The following is a 23,241-nucleotide window of genomic DNA, read 5'->3' as shown; positions in this document are numbered from 1 at the left end:
CTGCTGAGCCTAAATCTGGGGACAACAGCAAGGGCCAGACCTTGAGATCGGAGGTTGCGGGTGGGGACATAGAAGGAGATAGAGTTGGCCAAAATCTCAGGGCCTATGCCTCTTAGGATTTTGAAGGTCAAGCACAAGACCTTGAAAAGAATACGCTTCCTAACCGGAAGCCAGTGCAAGGAGCGGAGGACATTAGCCACCGGGCAAAACCTAGGCAAGCCAACAATGGCTCTCGCCGCGGCGTTTTGCACCCGCTGCAGACGGGTTAACTCAGCCTGATTGGCCCCAGCCAGCAAAGAGCTTGCGTAGTCCAGACGGGAGATGATGGTTGCCTGGACTACAAGCTGTCTGGTAGGGGCATCGAAGAACTTAAGCACTGGCCTTAAACCTCTTAAGAGTCCGAAGCAACAGGCTGCAATTTTTTTGGTGTGCCCTATGAATGTGAGACCGGCGTCTAACCAGACCCCTAGGTTCTTCACCTCCGACACCGGGGTCGGAGTGGGGCCCAGCTCCGAAGGCCACCACTGATCGCCCCAGAGCTCCACTCCCTTCCCGACAACCATGACCTCTGTTTTTGTGGCATTAAGCTGGAGACAGTTGCCTGTCAGCCAGCTGGACACCGCCTTCAGTCCAGACTGAAACCTGGGGGCATCCTGTTCCGCATCCCCGCTGAGAGTAACCGCCAGCTGTGTGTCGTCGGCATATGAGACCAAGGTTAGGCCCCACTGCCTTGCGACATCAGCCAGCGGTCTCACGTAAAGGTTAAACAACGTGGGACTCAGAGAGGACCCCTGCGGAACCCCCATGGCCAGAGGCTGGAACCTGGACTTGAAGGGAGGGGTGGCAACACAGAAGGAGCGGTTGTCTAGGAAGGAGCGGAACCATTGCAGCGCCTGGCCACCGATACCGATCTCCTCGAGCCGCTGAAGGAGGATGCTGTGCGATACAGTATCGAAGGCGGCGCTGAGGTCTAACAAAATCAGCGCCGCCGTCTGACCAGCATCCAACCTCGCACGGAGATGTTCCACCATCACAAGAAGGGCAGTCTCCGTGCTGTGGCCAGCACAGAACATTCTGTGTGGTATCGAGGGCATTGGACCGGGCTAGATGTTCAGACAGGGCCAGATTGACATGGGCCTCTGTCAACTTAGCTGGCCAGGGTAGCAGCGAGATGGGACGATAGCTTTCCGGCTTAGACGGGTCAAGAGAGGGTTTTTTAATAATCTGAGATATTCCTGTAGAACTTTTAAATATTCCTGTTTTTTTTCCTGACTGTAGTCCGAGCGCCATAGCCGCTCCATACGTCCTACGAAACAGGATGGACTCCATATGAGTCCATCCTTTTTCTCTTTATCGGGCATGGAACTAGAAATAGGAGCAACTGTATGATTTTTTTTTAGCTGCAGATGGAATCCCTGAATCCGGCATAGGATCTTGGCTTAAAAATAGAGGGTCCTGATCTGGTGGTAAGTACTTTTAGAAGTCTTAAGGCAACAGACCTAATTGTTGCAGGCGCCAAAAATAGCTACACTGCTGGCTCTAAAAGACTTGAGACCAAAGGCAATAGAAGTCTAGAAGAAGTTATTTTGTGTGAAGCCTCAAAGAGGACTTAGATATAGGGGGCATTGTGATGTTCAATTTCATAGCTCCTCTCACTAATACATCATTAAAAGGTGGAGAAATAATCTACTTGAGACACTTTTTTGGGGGGGAATGTCCGTAAGGGTTGGAGAGTAATCACTTATAAAAGATGGTGAGGTAGTTGAAGGCAAATAACTCCTATGGTGAGATTGAGACCTTGCGGATCTTCTACCGGATGGTCTTGAATGAGAAGAGGCAGTGGTCAGTTGTGGGAAGTAGAAGGGGATGGGGTGTCCCAAATCTTGATCAAGGTTTGAGTATTGAAAATAGATTTTCTGCCCTTTCTAATTTAAATGAGTGCGATTGATTGGAAGAGTTTAAACATGTGCAAGGGAACACAAGCTAATCAGCAGGCAGGAAATTGTAGCGAATCAAAAGATTCCAACGCAAGGGGAAGGGAAAACACTCTGCACAATAGAAGTATCAATCCCGAAATTGTAAGGAGCACTGGTAGGTTGTTGGAGCAGGACTCATATGACCAACTGAATGCCCCCGCAGCGGTCTCAGAGGTTGTAACCACTTTGACCGCTGAGCCGGTATGCAGTGGTACAAGGTTAGGTCAAGTAGGGAGTAAAACGGGCAAGACTATCGAGACCCTTATGTCATGGAATATTGCAGGTATAGCGTCTAAAATGGTAACTCCTGAATGGGGTGATTTTATTGATAATTATGATATCATTTTACTGCAAGAAACCTGGACTTTAAGCCCGGTTTTTCACAGGGGTATGTGAACTTTCATATTCCAGCAACAAAAAACCGAAAAGGCCGTCCCTCGGGAGGGCTGTTGATATGGATACGTCAGTCATTGGACTCCAAAATAATACAAAGATCACTGCCAACTAATGATATCTTAGCACTTCGAGTGCGATGGGGCAATGGCCAAGAAATCTCACTTTTTAACATATATGCTAGGGGGGTGGGGGCGGAAATACCTCAGAAGTAGTATCTGTCTTTGAACAGGAGCTGGAGCTCCTACCCCTGGAACATCATATCATAGTAGGGGGGGGGGACATAAATTCTACCTTTGAACCCTTGGGTGAGGAGGATAGGATTATGACAGAGGAGGAGGAGGGGGATAACAAATGGGGAATACCCCAGCTTGAGGTGCCTGCCATTAAAAGATGGAGTGCAGTGGCCATGCAAATGAAAAGTCTTTGCCTGGCAAGAGGCCTAAGAGCGGCTAATGGGCGCACGCCCTCTGACCGCAACGGGTCCAGTACGTTTAACAACGGCCGGGCAACCAGCAGAATTGACTATTTCTTGGTAGATGTAAGGGAATGGAGCAAACTGATAGATATGGTTGTGGCAACAAGAATAGAAAGTGACCACAATCCTTTGTGCATGACTTTCCATCCATATCAAGGGGCTGTGGGGCATAGTACCAATGTGGAAAGGGTCACCCAGGACATAGTCTGCACAAACAATCAGCGCCACCTGAAATGGAATAGGCTTGTAGAAGATGTAGAGAAAATAGATGACCTGAAGAGAGCAGTGATCAAGGAGATAAAACCCCATGTTGGGAAGGTAAACTTCCAAGATCATATGATGGCGGCCCACACTAAATTCTTCCACAGATTACAGGCCTTTTTCACAAAAACGGTTAACCTTGACAAGGGTAAAAAACATCTCCCCAGACTGGGTTGGTACGACAAAAGCTGCAGATTGGCGCGCCAAAGCTTGAGTAGATGGAACGAGGAGCGCTGGTGTGAACTCAAGCATGCCTGCACATCCAAAGATTCAAAGTTATTCTGGTAAACTGTAAAATGGGATAGGGGAGGTATAGCCGCCCAACCACAAAACCATGTCCCCAAGAACAAGTGGACCGAGTTCTTTAAACCTCAATATGCCCTTAGCCTAACGCAAGTCATTGACATTACACTTCCAACTGTGTACTATAATTATGAAGTGTTCAATGAAAAGGATGTTAGTATCGCTTTGGAGTGTGTAAAGGGGGGGGGGAAGAGCCCCGGGCATGGACGGTATACCAGCAGACGTCTTCCTAAGCGATCTGAGGTCATGGTGCACATATTTCTCATGGTTAGCCAATGCAGTGGCCATGGGAGGGGAAGTGCCTCCATCCTGGAAGGGTGCGGAAATTATCCCTGTATTCAAAAAAGGTGACAAATCCCTCCCCAACAACTATCGACCCATCAGTCTCATAGATACAGCCCAGAAACTGATGGGCCGATTAGTGCAGAACAAGCTGCAAACCTGGATAGAGGATAACATCTTGTCGCCCTACCAAGCGGGTTTTCGTCCCTTGACTAGTTCTATAGATCAGGTCTTCTGGCCATTTACTGGAGAAATGTAACATTAAATAAGGGTACCCTCTATGCCGTTTTTGTGGATCTAAGAGCCGCATTTGATCTAGTGCCCAGACAAAAGATGTGGAGGACTTTGGCCGAAGCAGGAATAAGCCCAGAACTTCTCACTCTCCTTGTGCGTCTGCATGAAAATAATTGTGCTAAAATCAGGTGGGGGGGGGGGGGGCACAGGGAGAAGTGACTGAGCCATTCCCAGTAGAGCGGGGAGTGTGGCAAGGGTGTGTCCTGGCCCCAACACTAATCAAATCAAATCAAAAGAGACTTTATTTTGGTTAATATTTCAAACCATAAAAAGTACATCCATTAAAAACTTTTTTCATATTACACATCAAACATTATAAAAACAATATACACAAATATCAAAAATTCATCATGGTAGTTAAGAACCTAGGTCAAGGCAGGTTCTTATTCTTAGTGCAGTTTTTAGAAATGACAAGATGTGGAGTACACAGTCCTGGTGCAAAAGCTGCAAATAAATAAGGGCAGGTCTAATTTGTTTAAATTCCAGTGTTCTCAGCAAATCAACAAGAAAGTGGCGTCTGGGATAATCATAAAACCTACATAAAAATATAAAATGTAGCATGTCCTGAGGAGACCTCCCGTCGCAGCCACAGGGAGCTACATGTTTGCTAAAAATGTCTGATTTGGGTCTTATTAAAAGCTGCTGAAATATATTAAATCTGAACCTAGTCAGCAAAAATTTTTCATATGAACTAAAGGCGCATGCCAGGTATGGCTCCATTCCACCACACGACTTTAGCATAATAAACTTTCTGACACTCGGTTTCAGCATTTCCGTACTTTCTCTATCCGCTAATTTGTGCTTAAGAAAGGCTCCTTTAACCGCTGTTAAGTCCTCCTTCACGATGCCACTCGGATGTGAAAACAAATTAGCGCACCCCAGCATTTCAAAGCAAGATTTCAAATATTTTAGCCAGGGGATGCGCATACAGTTATCCTGGGAAATTACATCCCTTACAATCTGATGGGTGAGTGGTATCTCTTTGTTAAGCCACAATGAAACCCAGCAGATCAATGGCTTCAGTGCTAGGTTGTCACATAAAAACGATGTCCCTAGCTCCTCATGCACGACAAGGTTCGGGGTACTAGCAGGGACACATAATAATCGTTTAAAGAAAGTGTTTTCAGTGACCTGTAGTTGAGTATTGGGCACATAGCCCCACAGTTCACTGCCGTAAGCCGCCGTGGCTACAGACTTGGCATTATATAACTTAATCATTGCGGCTATTGGTTTCTTTCCTATCTTTTTCGCTAGATTAAGGATGCTTCCATTAACCCTCAGCATGTCATTCTTCTTCTTCACCAGATGAGGGGCCCAACATAACTTCGAATCAAATAGCACACCCAGATAAGAAAAAGTCTCTGTTACCGGGATAGGACTATCATCAAGCTTAAATACATAAGTCTTTCTTGGGCGTTGGCCAACCTGCATTACGTAAGACTTGGAATTGTTAACCATAAGATCCCGGTCAGACATAAAGACATTAAAAGCAGTTAAAAGTGCCTGAAGCCCCTTCTCCGTACGTGAAATTAAAACCGCGTCATCCGCGTATAACAGCACGGGGATGCCCCTTCTACCTATTCTGGGGCAGTCAGCCTGTATAGATTGTAGTGCTGCATCCAGATCATTAATATAAAAATTAAAAAGAAAAGGGGCAAGAATACATCCCTGACGTACTCCTTTTTTTATCATAAACTTATCAGTGGTGGCCCCATTAGATGAATATCTAACATTAGCACTGGTTTGTTGGTGCATATCCTCCAGGAAATCAACAATCCCAGTGTCGACTCCCCTCGACCTCATGAACTGCCATAGCCTCCCCCTGTTGACACAGTCGAAGGCTGATGACAGGTCCATGAAGGCGAGGTGGATCGTACCCTTCTGGGCCACCGTATATTTACTGAGAATAAGAAATAAATTAAGACACTGGGTTATCGTGGATCTGCCCTCACAAAATCCATATTGAGATATGGACATAACATTATTTGCAGTTGCCCAGCTAGTGATTCTCTTCAACAGAACTCTCCCGATAACTTTAACCTTGGAGTCAATTAGGGAGATTGGCCGGTAGCACAATGGGCTACCCCTATCTCCCTTTTTGAATACCGGGACAATGGTTGACACCCCCCAGGACACTGGACATCCTACCACAATGGCAGCATTGAAAACCGCCAGTAAGATAGGAGCCCAAAAATGTGGTCTGGACTTAAATAAATCAGGTGGGATGCCATCTGGGCCGGGCGCTTTGTTTGATGTTAAACCTTCTATAGCTTCCAGTACTTCGCTACACTCAAAACTGAGTACTCCATTAGGGTCACTGGGAAAGCTAGCATTAATAACAGGGTCGGCCGAAAAATACAGTGATTCAAAGTGCCGGAACCAGTCCTCTTTCAATATACAGCACTCCAACCCGTCCCCAGGTTGTTCTGACAAGAATGGTTTTTTTACTAACTGCCAAAATTTCATGCTATTGTTTAGGGTCTCTGGGTCCAACAGTTCATTCCAGGCCTCCACACGCAAAGTCTCCTTGTGTGTTTTAATGGTGGACTTATATGCTTTGCGGCAGTGTCGGATATTTTCATGTATCCGCGGTACCTCTGCCAATGCTGCTTTCAAATTACGGGCTGCTTTTGAACACTCTCGATTAAACCACCTTGGCCCACATTTCTCTAAGTTACTCTTAGATGGTTTTGTTAGTAGCCCTGACACTTTCCCCGCCAGAGATTGAAAGGCATTGAGCACCCCCACCGGGTCTGTCCCAGTACATTTAACAATTTCATCTGCACAAGATTCCTCAATGCTATTATATAGAAGGTCTGGGGTAATAGTTGACCACTTTATACGCCGCCTCCCATCAGTCGTTATCAAGTTGCTTTCAGGACGAGGGAGCATGACATCTGAGAGACCAAAACCCCTAAGACAGACCACAAGGGGATTGTGATCGCTGAATTCACTTGTGATAATATCAAAGGATTCTAAAAAAGGCAACAAAGCTTCAGAAAATAACATGTGGTCAATAATCGTGCCACTGCCATGCCCCTTAAAGGTTGGAGTGTCAAAACTTTTGCTGGGATCTCTAATTTCCATGCCCATTGTTAGAACTAAATCATTCAACATGGTATTACAAAATTCACCCTCTGCTGTATGTGTAAAGTGTAACCCTTCAGCTCTGTCGCAATTTAAATCACGTAGGCACTTCCTAAGGGGATCACCACAGAGGTGCAAATTAAAATCTCCCATGACCATTATATTATGGCTGTGTTTCTTCATGGAGACAATGTATTCGTCAAGTACATTGAGTTCATTACATGCTAGAGTGGTGTTAGTGGCATTATAGAAATTAACCAACCCAACCTTATTGCTTTTTTCAGACAAAACAATGCCCTGGACACAAGATCGTTGTACATTAATAGAGTAGATACACGAGGTTATCATCACAGATACAAAGATCACCAAGCCTCCCTTTGGTCTTCCTCTATTAGAAGGAGTTGCTGGCACAGAGAATGCTTTGTACCCTTCTAAAAACAATTCGCACCCCACATCCCATGTCTCTTGGAGGCAGATGACCTTAAATTGTTTGATAAAAGAGACCCATCTTTCATCTGCCATTTTGGTTGCCAAACCCGCAACGTTCCAAGACACCATGTTCACACATTTATTAGTCTCCTGTGGGTTGGTAGAGTCAATATTACATGTTAAATCGGCTGCTATTAGTCCCTCCTCACCCACAGGAATTTTATGTCAGTCACACATGTCGAGACCGGACAAAAGTTCGTATCTGTTAAGTGTGTTGACATTATAAGCCATCTGGTGTTGCCCACCAAGATCAAATCTGTTCCCTGAGTTAGTGGAAAAACCTGGCCCACCTATATTGGCTACATTGTAAGTAAATTGCACCCCACTATTCCCATTGTTCGAAGTCTGGGAGTCCGGCCGAGGTGTTGGCCTGTTTCGATGTGGGGGTTCCTTGCAAAGGTGAGCATAAAAGTAGCCCAAGGGACGAACACAAATACTACCCTCATTGTAAACTAGTGATGCAGCCCTCAGGAGTATAGTTGCCACATGTTGGGGGTGTCTAAAATTAGCCACAATGCAATCCCCATTGCCCACTTTGTTAGAGGGCCCTACCCAGTTAACCCTTCTAACTAGCGTTATCTGATCTGCGTACCCAACGGGAAAGCCGCAATTCTTATTCAGCCATGAGACTGTCTTATTTTTTAATGAGTCATGTGACTCGCCATGAGGAGATGCCGGGTGCGTGCCAACTGCAGGGACATTACTTAAGACCACCACAAAGGGTGCACACTCCGGAGGAAGGTTTAGATAGCGATTTCTTCTATCAGGACTGGGCGCTAACTTATTACCTCTGTTTGAGTGTAAGCCTACTCGAGGCTGCGAGTTTCCTGTATTAGGTTGAGGGACATTGACAGGTGGTGGCTGCTGAGGTCTATTCCCTATAGTACTCTGAGCACCTGTGAGATTAACAGCAGCTGACACATTTTTCCCCTGTTCTGCTTGGGTGGACCTTATTTCTTTTAGTATAATGCTAGAATCTCCAACAGACTTTGATTGCGCGGAGACAAGCCCCCCAAGCCTATCTACTTCTTTTACAAGGAAATCAATTTTTTCCAGTAGAGGTTTAAGAAACTCCTCTATCTTCAACCCCAGGCTGCTCTCCATATTAGAGAATAAGGCAGTAAACTGATCATTAGTAGTATTTACACTGGCAATCTGCTTCTGGGAGCCTGAATCAGTTCCCGTAAACAGAAAAGGATTGTTAGCGGCTGTCCAAATTTTATCTGTAGTGTGACTAGCTACCGCTGGTTTACTAGTTGGTTTTCTCCCCTTGCGTGTTGCCATCTTTCTACACTGCCTTAAAGGCTGCCTCTTGGGAGATACTCCCTTACTGTATTCATTAATTAAGTCACATTGCTCCCTCTCACCTGAATGTACCAGTGCCACAACATTAACAGAGTTAGATGTTAGTGTCCGTGTACATGTTGATGGGCTAGCTGGTAGCGAAGCAGCTTCCCTCGGGGGGGGCATTTCCATGTTGGACAGACTGTCCCTGAAAGTGGCATCTGGGTCTTGAGCGATAATCAGAGAAACATCCTGTATACCTGCTGAGGTAGCTCCTTTTCCTAATGATACACGACGATCATTATTTATCTGGGCGACTTTTTTTACCATATAGTTATTAATAGCACTCTGACCCTGAAGCATGTTGCCTGCTTTAGCCTTCGACATTGTGGACATGGGATATATATACACACTTTAAATAGATACACTGTGCAAGAGCAGAACCCTACAAAATGTAGGCACAATATTAAAATTAAGTCTCCGAGTCTACTGATTGTCAACTAACAAAAGTAGAGGGGGCCTACCCAATCCGAGCAACGTTTCCGGCCCAGTCCGGTCTCCTCGGGCCTCTGAGGGCCACAGAGGGCCCGCCCTTGTCCCGGGCTTCTCACGGGCGCCTCCCGCGCGCGACTCGCGGGGCGAGTGGGGGTGTCAGCCTTTATTCAGCGCCTCCGGCGCTCGTTGCGCGTCACGGGCGCGCTGTCTGCCTCAGGGAATGCTGGGGAGTGTGGTCCGGTTGCACGGGACGCCTCCCTCGCTTCCCCGTGGTTCTCGCTGCTTGCTGCTTGCTCTGCCGTTCCCCTCACGGCGGTGCCCGATGGCAAAAAGCGTCAGGTGAGCCTGTTGTTCCCCCTCTGGGCTCCCGGGGGGTCAGCCTTTATTCAGCGCCTCCGGCGCTCGCTGCGCGTCACGGGCGCGCTGTCTGCCTCAGGGAATGCTGGGGAGTGTGGTCCGGTTGCACGGGACGCCTCCCTCGCTTCCCCGTGGTTCTCGCTGCTTGCTGCTTGCTCTGCCGTTCCCCTCACGGCGGTGCCCGATGGCAAAAAGCGTCAGGTGAGCCTGTTGTTCCCCCTCTGGGCTCCCGGGGGGTCAGCCTTTATTCAGCGCCTCCGGCGCTCGCTGCGCGTCACGGGCGCGCTGTCTGCCTCAGGGAATGCTGGGGAGTGTGGTCCGGTTGCACGGGACGCCTCCCTCGCTTCCCCGTGGTTCTCGCTGCTTGCTGCTTGCTCTGCCGTTCCCCTCACGGCGGTGCCCGATGGCAAAAAGCGTCAGGTGAGCCTGTTGTTCCCCAACACTATTCTCCATTTATATTAACGGTATTGTGGATTACCTGACCAAATCTCCAAGTGATGCCCCCAAAATCGCAGGCTCATATGTCCCCGTCCTCATGTTTGCGGATGATACGCTTATACTGTCACACCCCAAGCGGTCTCCAAAAGGCTGTAAATGCATTTGGCGATTTTTGTGATAGTCGGGCCTTGAGCTGAACACTACTAAGACAAAGTTTATGTGTTTGTACCACCAGTCCACATTTAAAGGTGCAATTACCTATAAGGGCACTCCTCTAGAGAAAGTTGAGGCTTTTTCCTATCTAGGAATAACGTTACAGGATAATATGAAATGGAAGTCTCACATTAACATGGCAGTATTAAAGTTTAGCCAGCTTGCAGGAGCAGTTGCACTTCAACAGAGCCTCGCTGACAAAGCCAATAAATTGTGCCCTCGAAATTTACAAAATGAAAGTCCTGAGTGCTTATATGTATGGCTCTGAACTTTGGGGTTTCTCAAATTTAGCAGACCTGGGTTCAGCGGAAAACAGGTTCTTGCGTCGGCTGGTAACGGTCCCGCAAAGTACACCCACAATCCCATTGAAACTGGACCTTGGTCTGAGAAGCATTGAGGACATAGCACGATTGCGCCCATTGTTGTACTGGAGGCGCCTGATGGTGACGCCGGAACTAGCCCACTATGCATCGGCACTGTTAGATGTTGTCAAGTTTGATCAATTTCATTGCATTGTTTGGCTGAAAGATCTGAGGGGTCTACTGGCAAAGTTAAAGCTGGATCATCTTTGGGGTAATATGGATGTGACAAAGTTTCCAACTAAAGCAAAACTGAAAGAAATATATTGGGAGATGGTGTATTCCTCAATCTATTGTGCTGGGTCAAGAGCTAATCTAACTGGCCGCTTTTTGGATATTAAAATGGTTCCATCCTGCGAAGCTTATTGGGATATAATTGAAAGGCCTCGTGATAGGAAGTTATACTTCCAATTCAGAGTCGGAACACTCCCAGTAAATGCTTTTAAAAAACATTGGTTTCCATCACGGGATGAGAACTGTTATTATTGCAGAGACCAAATAGAGCATATCTCCCACTTGTTGTTTTGCTGCCCACTATATGCTAGTCCAAGGCGCAAATGGCTAAGACCAGTTTGTTTAAATCTGGGCACTTGTAGCCAGGCGACTGCCCTGAGAATATTAGAAACAGATTGTTCGCCGCTCTTTGCAATTGCCGTAGCCAAATTTCTTGGTTGGGTTTGGGTGATCCGCACTCGCACTTTATTAGATATTGTGTCTGATTAAAAATACGGTTTTTAGGATAGAATTCTTTTTACCAATTTATGAATCAAGTAAATGTTTTTAATTGTGCATTGTATTCGACTGTCAATTGTTTAATATGTATTTTATTGTGAGTATTTTTAGACATAGTATTTATTTGTATAGTGTTAGGAATGAATTGCTTTTATGGCGAATGTCGAATAAAGCTTTGAAATTTGAATTTGAGAAGAGGCAGATCTTGCAGTAGATAGTCTTCTGGATACAGTTTAATGCCTTCTCCTCAGTGATCTCAGTCTTCTTGAAGGAGGATGTATTTTTGATAGGTGACTGAGCAGAAGTGGCTTTCACGAATATTCTTGGAGATGAGACTGCCCTAAGAGACAGCAAGATAGAACCCAAGGTAGAACTGACTTTCTCAGATGTGTTCCTTGAGGGCGAATATTTTTGAGAATAATCAGAACCAGGAGTAGTCCTTCACCGCTTACTTCAGTCTTGCAACCATCTTGTTGAAAAGTGGAGTACTGGAGAACTAGACCTTAACATCACAGATGTTAGTCTTGACTGCGACTGCTGTGACTGAAAAGCCTTAGATGTAGACAGAGGAATCTGCGTCGACTGAAGATGCTTTGGAGCAGGCTGCGGTGTCTTAAAGACACCGCCAAGGTAGACGTCGAAGCATCCACTGTCGACGTCAAAAACACCACTGTCAACAATAAAGAAACTCACATCAACGTTGAGACTTCCTCTATCAACATGTAGAACACTATCAAGGGTGATGTCAGACTTTGACAGAGGAAGCCTTAACTTCGACGGAAGTTGCTTGGTCATGGACGGTGGTTTTTTTCATTCTTTTTATTTGCATGTAAACCAAAAAGCAAACAGGTGATGTGGTACAAGCATGATGGAAAGGAGTACATTGGCACATAGTGACAGAGGTGTCCAACAGACAGTGGATGCCTTGACGTCTACTTTGGTGGTCAACGCAGGGAGGACTCTATGCAGAAAGTAGTGGTCTTGCCGTCGACAGAGGGATTCTCGACATTGACCCTTGCCTTGATGTCGACCAACTGTGGTCTCTGGATGTGGGATGACACCTGGACAGAGACTTTGATGGAGTAGCTGTCAACAGCTAACCGGTATGCAGGTTCCTAGACGCCCCAGTCCTCAACATCATACTCCTCGATTACGATCAGGACCGATATCTCTCCCCATAATGCTTTCTCTTCTTGAATCTGTCCTTAGAGCAGGAGGAAAGCACTTTGGTGGTAGAGTGCCCTTCACCATGGCTCCTAGGGGAGCCATGGTGAAAGGCACTACAGCCTTCTGCTGTTTTTTTTGCTGCTTCTCCTGAAATCAATGCAGTCCGATTTTTGTTCTCTGGCTCAATGTTCTGGAGTTTGTTTTTTTTTTAAAGTTTCTGCATGAACAAGGAGGGTGATCTTCTGAAAGACAGTGGATGCAGACCCTGTGTACATCTGTTTGAGCCATCATCTTTCCACAGGAAGGGCACTTCATAAAAAGTTAATGCATTTTGATTGAAAAAATCACCATTTTTATACATAAAAAAAGGTGTTAATTTACTCTAATCCGAAGGACAGAGTAAACACCTAAAAACAAGTTTCAGTCCATCTTTTTTTAGATATTTGCCAAAAAAGGCAGCGCTCAGTGCCCCAGGATTCTGTTTCCAGGAGCCAGAATAATGAACTGACCTGTCACCTGTGGGGCATGATGGGATACTGATGGTACAGTAAGGTTCTTAAAGGAACAGTGTCAATTGCATTAGCTAACAGGTATGCAAATGTTTTCCCAGGGGCAAAAAGTTTGGCCTGTGAAGTAACTGAGGCCGCATTGAAGCCAGCATGGCGGCTGTTGAGGGGGCAGGGGTAGAAAAGGTAGGTGTAGGGGGAGGTAAAGCATGCACTGGCTGAATTTCACAATGTGAAACTAGAAAATCTGGATCAATCCCGGCTCCTGCTCAAACTGTGTGAGCCTAGGCAAATGTTATATTTCATTTTCCCTCCTTTTACTTCTTTATATTATGTAAGAGGACCTCCAAATACAAGATTTCAGGATTTGTGCTGTTCAAAACCTGCTGTGTTTCATTTAATAAACGTTATGGTTGCTTCTTAATAATAGCAACCCAGGCTGCCCATTACTGACTTGCCTCTTAGTTCACAACTGGCATTGTTGTCAGGGTGGGTGGAAGCATGAATATTTCGGAAATCATGTTTGAAAACTATCACTTTTTAAAAATACATCTCAATGCACCGATATAACCGGATGTGCTAAGGTGAAACGGTTCAGAAGGTCAATGAAATACACAATGTATTTTATCATATTTCACACGTTTGCAGAGAGATTCAATGAACATTTAAAGAAATGCTTGCCTGCTTAACATATTTAAGTTTAATGGAGGCGATTAAACAGCATCCCAGTGCTTCTTTGAACCGATGGGCCGCATGTAAAGGGCAGAAGGGCCACATGCAGTTAACAGGCCATATTTTGAGCATCACTGCATTAGATTAATGTATTAATTGTAGCCTATTGGATGATTCTGTTCATCTTTTTTCCCTTTTAAAGAAACTCTTTCAAAGGTTTGCCATGTTCAACTATACTCAATGCGGACTTATGAAAGTAAATGTGTTTTTTTTACATGAAAATAAAATTGACCTTTGTCTGTTTATAGGCTGCAATTGGGAGTACATTTTTTTGATTGATGTAGGTCTACATACATGTATTTCATAAGTGATCCAGGATCCCTGTGAGGGACTATTCAGTGCTTATGACTATTGAGGAGCATCCCGTGGAAGACAACATAGTTATAATTTGTGATACTCTGTTATAACTAGTCTTTAGAGACAGAAATATTACTAAACTATTGGTAAGTATCTTGCTGCCCAGAGGCAGAAGTGTTAGTAGTTTCTGAAACCAGTTTAATCCAGATGGCAGAGCAGTGAGTTCAGTGCACAACACCATCAATAACTGCCCTAAGCTCCTACCCCATCCTCACCATATCCAACTTCCTACTTTTTCGTGTAGCTTGTGGCACTTTTATGATTTAATTGTTTTTATTGAACAATGCAGAAAATAAGCTTGCATAAAACGGGCCAAACATAGCCCAGAGATACCAAGAAGTGCATTGATTTAACAAATCATAAAACTGATCCCAACCCGCCCCCCCCCCCACCACGAGAGAAAAGAAAAAGAATACAGAAAGAGCCCGCTTCTCCCCCCAACCCCCGGTCTATTTCTGCAATGTGCCGCTGTGCAAATTAGAGTGTCATTCCTGAAGCTAGGCCAACTTATGTGGAGGGATCCGGTGCCGTTAGGCGTAAGAGGCGTAGGTATCTCAGGCAAGACAGTTCTCGGAAATCTTGTGCAAGCAGAGCGAGGAAGGCTGCCAAAGATCGCTAAAGGGGGAGCCTTTCCCAGCTAAGGTAAGATATCTTTTCCATGCCCAGTACGTGTTGTGGCAATTTTAGAATGAACATTTGCACAATTTCCCCAACATCTGTACATCAGCGGTTCTAGCATTGCGCCCCATGTCCTTGTACAACACACATGACTTCGTCTTCTTACACTGGTCTCTCTAATCTATAATAAGTCACATCTATCACCTGAAGAAATGGCTGTTGAATGTTTATATTCATGTAGCTAGCTACCAAGTATTTCCTGAAGTGGTTTGCTTCCTATTCCACGAGACTCAATACCCAGCCTTGGAGAACAGGGAAATCCCTCCATTCCACCCATTGTGAGTTCCTGAAAAGTATGTATATTTTGTCTACATGGAAACTCAGCAGGGTTGGAGGAAGATGGCTGAGGGAAGGCAGGATAAGCCATGTAAAGGCAGAAAGGACAGAAATCTTCTGTTCAAGAACTGACTTGCATTTATTAAAGGAACATCTACTTTGTCAAAAGTATAATACGTACTGAACAATGTTGTAAGGATAGTAGAAGTAAAATACTAGAATATTCTAGCTCTACTGGGACCTCTATTGTGTAAGCCAGTCTGACAAGCAAACATGTTGAATCAATACACACAACGTACAAAAAAACACTAGTTGAAGAAAAGCATTGTGTACATGTCCTGCAATTCAAAAGTCATTTCAAACCATCACAAATGTCTACAACAACAACAAAAAAACTAGGAAAGTAGATTTCCTTACTGCTTCAAGTGTTTTGCCTCTGGATCCAGTCATGTATATCGAAAAAGCTTCACGTTTCTCAGTAGGTATTTGCAGCCTATTCCAAAGTTCTACGATTCTAGAGCATAGTTGTGAACAAACAGCTTCATTTTGAGCTTTTCTATCCTCTAACTAAAAAGATGAAAAAATTAATAAAACAAAGCAAAACTTGTCAGTAACACAAAGGTACAGATACAGTGAACATTAAGCTTCATAGCGGTTGACAACAGGTCTAAATAACAAAGGTAAGTTCATACCTGCAGCAGGAGCAGCTTAACGGAAGCCATATTTTCTGTTGAAAGGCAAAAGGACTCCACATTGTCACATACAACATCATGTTCAAAACTAGAGTCAGGAATGTGGTCCAATTCTTCCATGCACAAAATAATTTGTTTTTTTGATTTTACAAATTCTGCTCTACGACGATCCTGTGCAATGAAAAAAAAATCAAGACTATGCTAAGACTAAAAACAAACAGTTCCAAAGAAACAGTCAATATTTGGTGACAGAAAACACCATAATACCGCAGGAGAAACCAAGGTAGGAAGTGAACATTAACTACAACTTTGAAAACAAAATTGCCTAAGAGGCAATGCTGGAGAAGCATTGGTGGAATAAGACTGCTAAATAACCAAGGCGCCTCAGATGATTAGAAGGTACAAGTACTCATTAGTAGGGGCTCGCAAAGTAGTAAGACGACATTCGAAGTTGCACTCCATTCAAAACATGGACCAGAATGTTTTGTCTCTTATGTAAGGCATGTGTGAAACTACAACACTCCCTAACAGAGGAAACTAACAAAACGCTGCACTACTTCCAAAGGTATAATGAGATGGGAGCTAAGGCACAGTGTATCCTCACATTCAAATTAAAGACCTTGTGAGCACTTAATCACAAACAACGCAATCCAATGATGGTATGATTCTGTGAAACTCAGGACAGAGGGCATTTTCAGCCTTCTAAACAAACCAATCTCCGCTTTAGAAGGTCGAACAGCCATGCAGGAGATGCCACAAAACAAGGCTCCAAGCCCGGATGGCTTTTCCATGTCATTTTATACAGATATTCAAGATGAACCCATGGCAAGGGTTTTTTAATTACATTTTATGAGGTCCAAAAGTAACATATACCATGATTATGTGATTACAGTCATCCTGAGACAAGGCAAAGACTCCTCGCTATGTAGCTCTGCTCAATTCATAGCGCTTTTAAACAATGTAAACATATTTACTAAGATTTTTGATGCAAGGCTGACCTCAGTCTGGTCAGATATTTCCCTTTTCATTCAGGATTAGTCTGGGGGCAGCAAATATATGACAATACAAGACTGGCAATGAATTTCTTTGACCTGGCTACCAGAAATAAAATCGTGTTGATTCTTCTCACTTGATGCAGGGATGGCCTCCAAATAGGGACAATTGGCAATTCACCAAGTAAAAAAAACATACTGTCCAAGTTTATCAAGGCAAATTACATGAGCCCTATAGAGCTCAAATAAAAAAATCAACGGTGAAAAATCAAAAATGGGGAACGAAACAGGGATGACCACTGTCACCTTTATTTGCGTTCTTGCCTTGGCTCATTTAGAAGATTAACAATTACATACCTATACATAGAATAAGCATTAAAGGTAGTACAATTAATCTTGTTCTCTTTGGTGAGGACATTCTGCCCTGCTAAAGGTCACAACGGTCTTTCCTGGCCCTTAGAAACCTTACAGTGTCAGGATCAACCACATTGAGTTTTCGGGAGGTGTAGCAATCCAACAAAGATTATGAACCAATATCTAACAAACATTTGCAATGCAATAGGTCTCGCATTATTAAAAGTTTGAGCTATTGGCATTGCATTATTATTTGCAACACCAATAGGTCAAACTTTAAGTTATGTGAGACCTATTGCATTGCAAATGCTTTTTTTGTGCCGAAAGCAGTGCTGTAAATGGCCTGTTACTGTCCGGTAATGACTATTGGCACTTTTTAATTTTGCAAGGGAAAGTACCGGCACTTCTCAAGAGAAATGCAATACCTTTAATTGGAGGGTACCAACACTTCTCAGAAACAAGCAGGTACTCTGGTGCAGAGTGCCTACACTTCTATCTTTCCATTTCAACCGGTGGCTGAAAGTAAGGCAAGGCTCTCAAACTCTTCTTCAATTATTCGAGAACAAGAGATAGTAGATTATTTCACCTTATTCTCGAATAGTTGGGAGTGTCTGTTTTCACCCCTGCCAAGTTACAGGTGAAGTATGGAAACACGAGCCCTTACGTGGCCATAGCATAATGGGTGAACTTACGTGAGACCAGCTGCAGTTTCTGTGGTGGCTGCTGTTGGTATAGCAAGGTGCACTTGAGACCCTATGTTCTTGTACTTTTAAGCTGCCTTTTACGCAGGAGAGATGTATTTGTCCCTCCAAAAGCCATATTTACCCCAATGCACAGTTTAAATGCTAGGATCCTGGCACTGTTCTATTGTCATTTTGAGCCATTTTATATGGCTGGTGTATTCTTCTGCCGCTGGCGAGAAACAAGCAGACTTGCTGGGGGCAGGATAGACTCACCACAACTTACGTCACGCAGACGGGACATGTAAACTCTTACGTATTCAAAGGTCATACGGCTGCATGACTAGTTAAACAAGCATTTGCAATGCAATGGTCTCGGCATCATTAAAGGTAGAGCTATTGGCATTGCTCATGACATTTTTTTTTTCTTTAAATCATAAATAAATGGCATTGTCATTTACATTGCCAATACTCTGCACTCTGCACTCTGCACTCACCACTCGGAATATGAGATAGAAACTGAAAACTGTTATTACCAATAAATGTAGGGTTGGGCTACCTGTTCCCAGCATGCCTTGAAGATGCAAGGCCTGTTACATGTATTCTACTCTGTTCTTGTCCCGTTCACCCTGTCTCTCTGTAGAGAGCCACCCATTGGCATCATAGGATGAATGAAGCGCTTTGTCTAGGGCCAATTACTGGTATTGATTTTTCAGCTCAATCTTACTTCAGGGAGCTGCTCCACTATCTATTAATATGATGTATGACGTGCAATGTGCAATCCGAGATGTGCAGTGAGCGGGAAGGACACAGCACTGTGGAGAGGAAAACAGAATACGATGGCAACTCTATCCCACAGTCCTGCAGTCACAAGCAAACACAAAGGTGTGTCTCACTACAAAAGAGCTCACAGGATGTCACAGTGATTCACTGCAGGACTGTGGCTGCAACTCTACAGCAACTGCACCAACTCAATGCCAAAGGCTGTCGCAGGAGCAAAGAAGACTAATGTAGTGCAAAGCCATACACTGCAGCTACAAAGGGTGGCAGGACCATGTCAACACTGCCCCATTGTAGCCAAAGAGGAATAGATACAGACAAATAAAGAAAAGCACAAATTCCTCACAGTCAAAACAAGCGTATGACAGTATTTATACATAGAAGTAAGATTATAAAGACAGAGCATTACCTAACCAAGTACTGTAGTCATAGCAAACACGACCTTCCCTCACATAAACACATGGCCAAATGGATACAGCAAACCAGGAGTTTAAAGCACACGTGACCTTTCAAAGCAAACATGCTACAAAGAGACACCAAGCAACACACTAAATCTCTCCACCAGCTCAACACTGTGAACACTTGAGAAAGAGATATCTAATTAATCCAACACAGCACGGAAATAAGACAGAATGGCTTATCCCATCCTTACATATTGCACTAGCAACTAGAACTCAACAGGCAAACAGAACAAAAGCCAGTGTCGTTGTTAGAGTGGCGTTGTGAGTCTTGTCTACATGCAGATGGACACGCTTTCATTTAGCAGCCAAATATAAAATAACTCTTACTGCCCCCGGAATTCCGCCGCACCGGAAGACAGGCAAGGTCGCCTGTGACAGGGGCGGAGCCGCGTCCGGACCGGAAGAGGAGGCAGGCGGAGGAAATGCGTGGAGCGGCCTGGGGCTCCTGCGAGTGTGGAGAGCCCCGGGGCCGACAACAGGACGTTGCACACGTGTTGCGGGGCTCCCTTGACCAAGAGGGAGTCCCGGGAAAGGAGCTGCCAAGAGCCGCAGCGTCAACTCTCCCTGCCGGTGCGGAGAGCGGAGTCCCCCAGATTGCCACAGTAAGTTAAAGGGGAGAGGGGGGGCGGTGCACGTGTGTGTGTGTGTGTGTGTGTGTGTGTGTGTGTGTGTGTGTGTGTGTGTGTGCGTGTGTGTATGAGTGGGGGGGTTCTGTATGTATGTGCGTGCGCGCTTCTGTTTCTATGTATGCGCATGCGTGTGTTGTGTGGGAGCCTCGCGCAGCGCTCGTACTTATGCGCGTGCCAGTTTAGATTCGCATGCGCGCGGCCAGGAGTGTCTCCTGGGAAGCACACTCGCTGACAAAAGATCTCGGCGGAGACGCGCTTCCGCGCGGCTAGCCGAGACCTAATAAAGGAGAGTATTGAAAAGCAGCAAATGTACCAGCAGTACCCACACTAATGACACTGATTTGCAAGGCTGATCATTCTCGCCGTTTATTATGAAAAGAATAATAACGAGTGTGAGCTATTGGCATTGTGGGAATTTAATAGAAGAGGCGAAGAGAGGAGGAAAACAGAAATGAAGGCGACGAAAGCCAAAGAAGGAAGAGGGAATAAAAGAGCAATAACTACAGGAAGAGTAAATACACAGAAGCAAGAGAAGTGTATCAAAAAGAACAAGCATTTGCAATGCAATAGGTCTCGCATTAGGAACGTTTGAGCTATTGGTCTTGTAAATGACAATTTTTTTATTTATGTGTTGGTTTTGAAAATAGCTAAATTAATAGCTTTGTCATTTACAATGCCAATAGTTATAGGTTTCACAAATGTGACACCTACAGCATTTGTAATGCAACAGGTTTTGTATTTACGGGACTTAGATGTATTGATATTACAAATAACAATGGCTTTTAATTTTTTTAAATAATTAATACTTAAATAAAAGTGATTGTAATTTATAATGGCAATAGCTTAAACTTTTGTTAATAACTTTTGTGAAGATTATGTTCAGTGTATTTTATTGTGACGAAAATCCAAGAACAGAAGTGAAATATTAACATTTTTTGTGACATTTGTAATAAAGCTTGAAACATTGAGAGAACATATTTGAACCAGTTGCTGAATGGAGGCCCTGAGGGATGCTGGCGAGGCCCTGGGCGATGCTGGCGATGCTGGCGAGGCCCTGGGCGATGCTGGCGAGGCCCTGGGCGATGCTGGCGAGGCCCTGGGCGATGCTGGAGAGGCGCCGGGCGATGCTGGGGAGGCGCCGAGCAGTGCTGGGGTGGCGCCGAGCGGTGCTGGGGAGGCGCCGAGCGGTGCTGGGGAGGCGCCGAGCGGTGCTGGGGTGGCGCCGAGCGGTGCTGGGGTGGTGCCGAGCGGTGCTGGAGTGGTGCTGTGGTGGCGCCGAGTGGTGCTGAGTGGTGCTGGAGTGGTGCCAAGTGGTGGTGCCAAGTGGTGGTGCCAAGTGGTGGTGCCAAGTGGTGGTGCCAAGTGGTGCTGTCGTGGTGCCGAGTGGTGCTGGGGCCGAGTGGTGCTGGGGTGGTGGTGCCGAGTGGTGCTGGGGTGGTGGTGCCGAGTGGTGGTGCCGAGTGGTGCTGGGGTGGTGGTGCCGAGTGGTGGTGCCGAGTGGTGCTGGGGTGGTGGCGCCGAGTGGTGCTGGGGTGGTGGCGCCGAGTGGTGCTGGGGTGGTGGTGCCGAGTGGTGCTGGGGTGGTGGTGCCGAGTGGTGCTGGGGTGGTGGTGCCGAGTGGTGCTGGGGTGGTGGTGCAGAGTGGTGCTGGGGTGGTGGTGCAGAGTGGTGCTGGGGTGGTGGTGCCGAGTGGTGCTGGGGTGGTGGTGCTGGGGTGGTGGTGCCGAGTGGTGCCGAGTGGTGCTGGGGTGGTGGTGCTGAGTAGAGCAGGGGTGGTGGTGCCGAGTAGAGCAGAGGTGGTGGTGCCGAGTAGAGCAGGGGTGGTGGTGCCGAGTAGAGCAGGGGTGGTGGTGCCGAGTAGAGCAGGGGTGGTGGTGCCGAGTAGAGCAGGGGTGGTGGTGCCGAGTAGAGCAGGGGTGGTGGTGCCGAGTAGAGCAGGGGTGGTGGTGCCGAGTAGAGCAGGGGTGGTGGTGCCGAGTAGAGCAGGGGTGGTGGTGCCGAGTAGAGCAGGGGTGGTGGTGCCGAGTAGAGCAGGGGTGGTGGTGCCGAGTAGAGCAGGGGTGGTGGTGCCGAGTAGAGCAGGGGTGGTGGTGCCGAGTAGAGCAGGGGTGGTGGTGCCGAGTAGAGCTGGGGTGGTGGTGCCGAGTGGTGCTGGGGTGGTGGTGCCGAGTGGTGCTGGGGTGGTGGTGCCGAGTGGTGCTGGGGTGGTGGTGCAGAGTGGTGCTGGGGTGGTGGTGCCGAGTGGTGCTGGGGTGGTGGTGCCGAGTGGTGCTGGGGTGGTGGTGCCGAGTGGTGCTGGGGTGGTGGTGCCGAGTGGTGCTGGGGTGGTGGTGCAGAGTGGTGCTGGGGTGGTGGTGCCGAGTGGTGCTAGGGTGGTGGTGCCGAGTGGTGCTGGGGTGGTGGTGCCGAGTGGTGCTGGGGTGGTGGTGCCGAGTGGAGCTGGTGCTGGGGTGGTGGTGCCGAGTGGAGCTGGTGCTGGGGTGGTGGTGCCGAGTGGAGCTGGTGCTGGGGTGGTGGTGCCGAGTGGAGCTGGTGCTGGGGTGGTGGTGCCGAGTGGTGCTGGGGTGGTGGTGCCGAGTGGTGCTGGGGTGGTGGTGCCACGTGGTGCTGGGGTGGTGGTGCCACGTGGTGCTGGGGTGGTGGTGCCACGTGGTGCTGAGTGGTGCTGTCGTGGTGCCGAGTGGTACTGTCGTGGTGCTGAGTGGTGCTGTTGTGGTGCCGAGTGGTGCTGTCGTGGTGCCGAGTGGTGCCGTCGTGGTGCCGAGTGGTGCTGTCGTGGTGCCGAGTGGTGCTGTCGTGGTGCCGAGTGGTGCTGTCGTGGTGCCGAGTGGTGCTGTCGTGGTGCCGAGTGGTGTTGTCGTGGTGCTGGGTGATGCTGAGTGATGCTGTGATGGTGCTGTGGTGGTGCTGAGTGGTGCTGAGTGGTGCTGTGGTGGTGCTGTGGTGGTGCCGGGTGATGCTGAGTGATAATATGGTGGTGCTGAGTGATAATGTGGTGGTGCTGAGAGGTGCTGTGGTGGTGCAGAGTGGTGCTGTAGTGTTGCTGAGTGTTGATCGTGAAGTGGCGTCTGTTAGGACAGCGGCTTGGAGTGTGTCAGTGTGGTCACTGTTAGTACTTGTGAACGTTTCTACTTTGTACATTGCTGCCAGCTTTGGCAGTGGATTGCAAATTAGAGCTAACAAGGGGAGAACAAGGAAATGATCATATAAATAATACCAAATAAACGCCTTCATAATTTTAGCTTGAAGCATTTAGGCGGATTTACCAAAGTCTATATTTTAGAAAGTGTGCCTTCATGCGAAGCCAGTGTAGGCTAAATGTGACTGGATACTAAATGAGAACAAGGTTTGTGCAAACCAGTTATTATAAGAAGTGCACACCTGCAACTAGCACACCACTTAAAATAAGACATCGAAAAACTGCTGTGCCGCAATTGAACACCTGGAGACAATCTCAAATAAGTAGTTGTTGGAATGTTACAATGCGCTATATCCC

The 23,241-nt window shown here is 46.5% G+C and overlaps 1 protein-coding gene across 1 annotated transcript in view; it reads right to left on the bottom strand.

The window, feature by feature from the left end:
- Positions 1-23,241, bottom strand: part of LOC147733583 (protein regulator of cytokinesis 1-like) — a 394,866-nt gene that overhangs the window by 141,617 nt on the left and 230,008 nt on the right. Inside the window, exons 5-6 of the mRNA XM_086958172.1 lie at positions 15,850-16,020; positions 15,575-15,724 (exon numbers count right to left, since the gene is read on the bottom strand). Coding sequence (XP_086814298.1) covers positions 15,575-15,724; positions 15,850-16,020 — 321 coding nt within the window. The remainder of the gene's footprint in view (positions 1-15,574; positions 15,725-15,849; positions 16,021-23,241) is intronic.

The sequence above is a fragment of the Lissotriton vulgaris genome, chromosome 2_1 (assembly GCF_964263255.1).
Source record: "Lissotriton vulgaris chromosome 2_1, aLisVul1.2, whole genome shotgun sequence".
Lineage (NCBI taxonomy): Eukaryota > Metazoa > Chordata > Amphibia > Caudata > Salamandridae > Lissotriton > Lissotriton vulgaris.
This window is presented reverse-complemented; position numbering and strand designations above follow the sequence as displayed.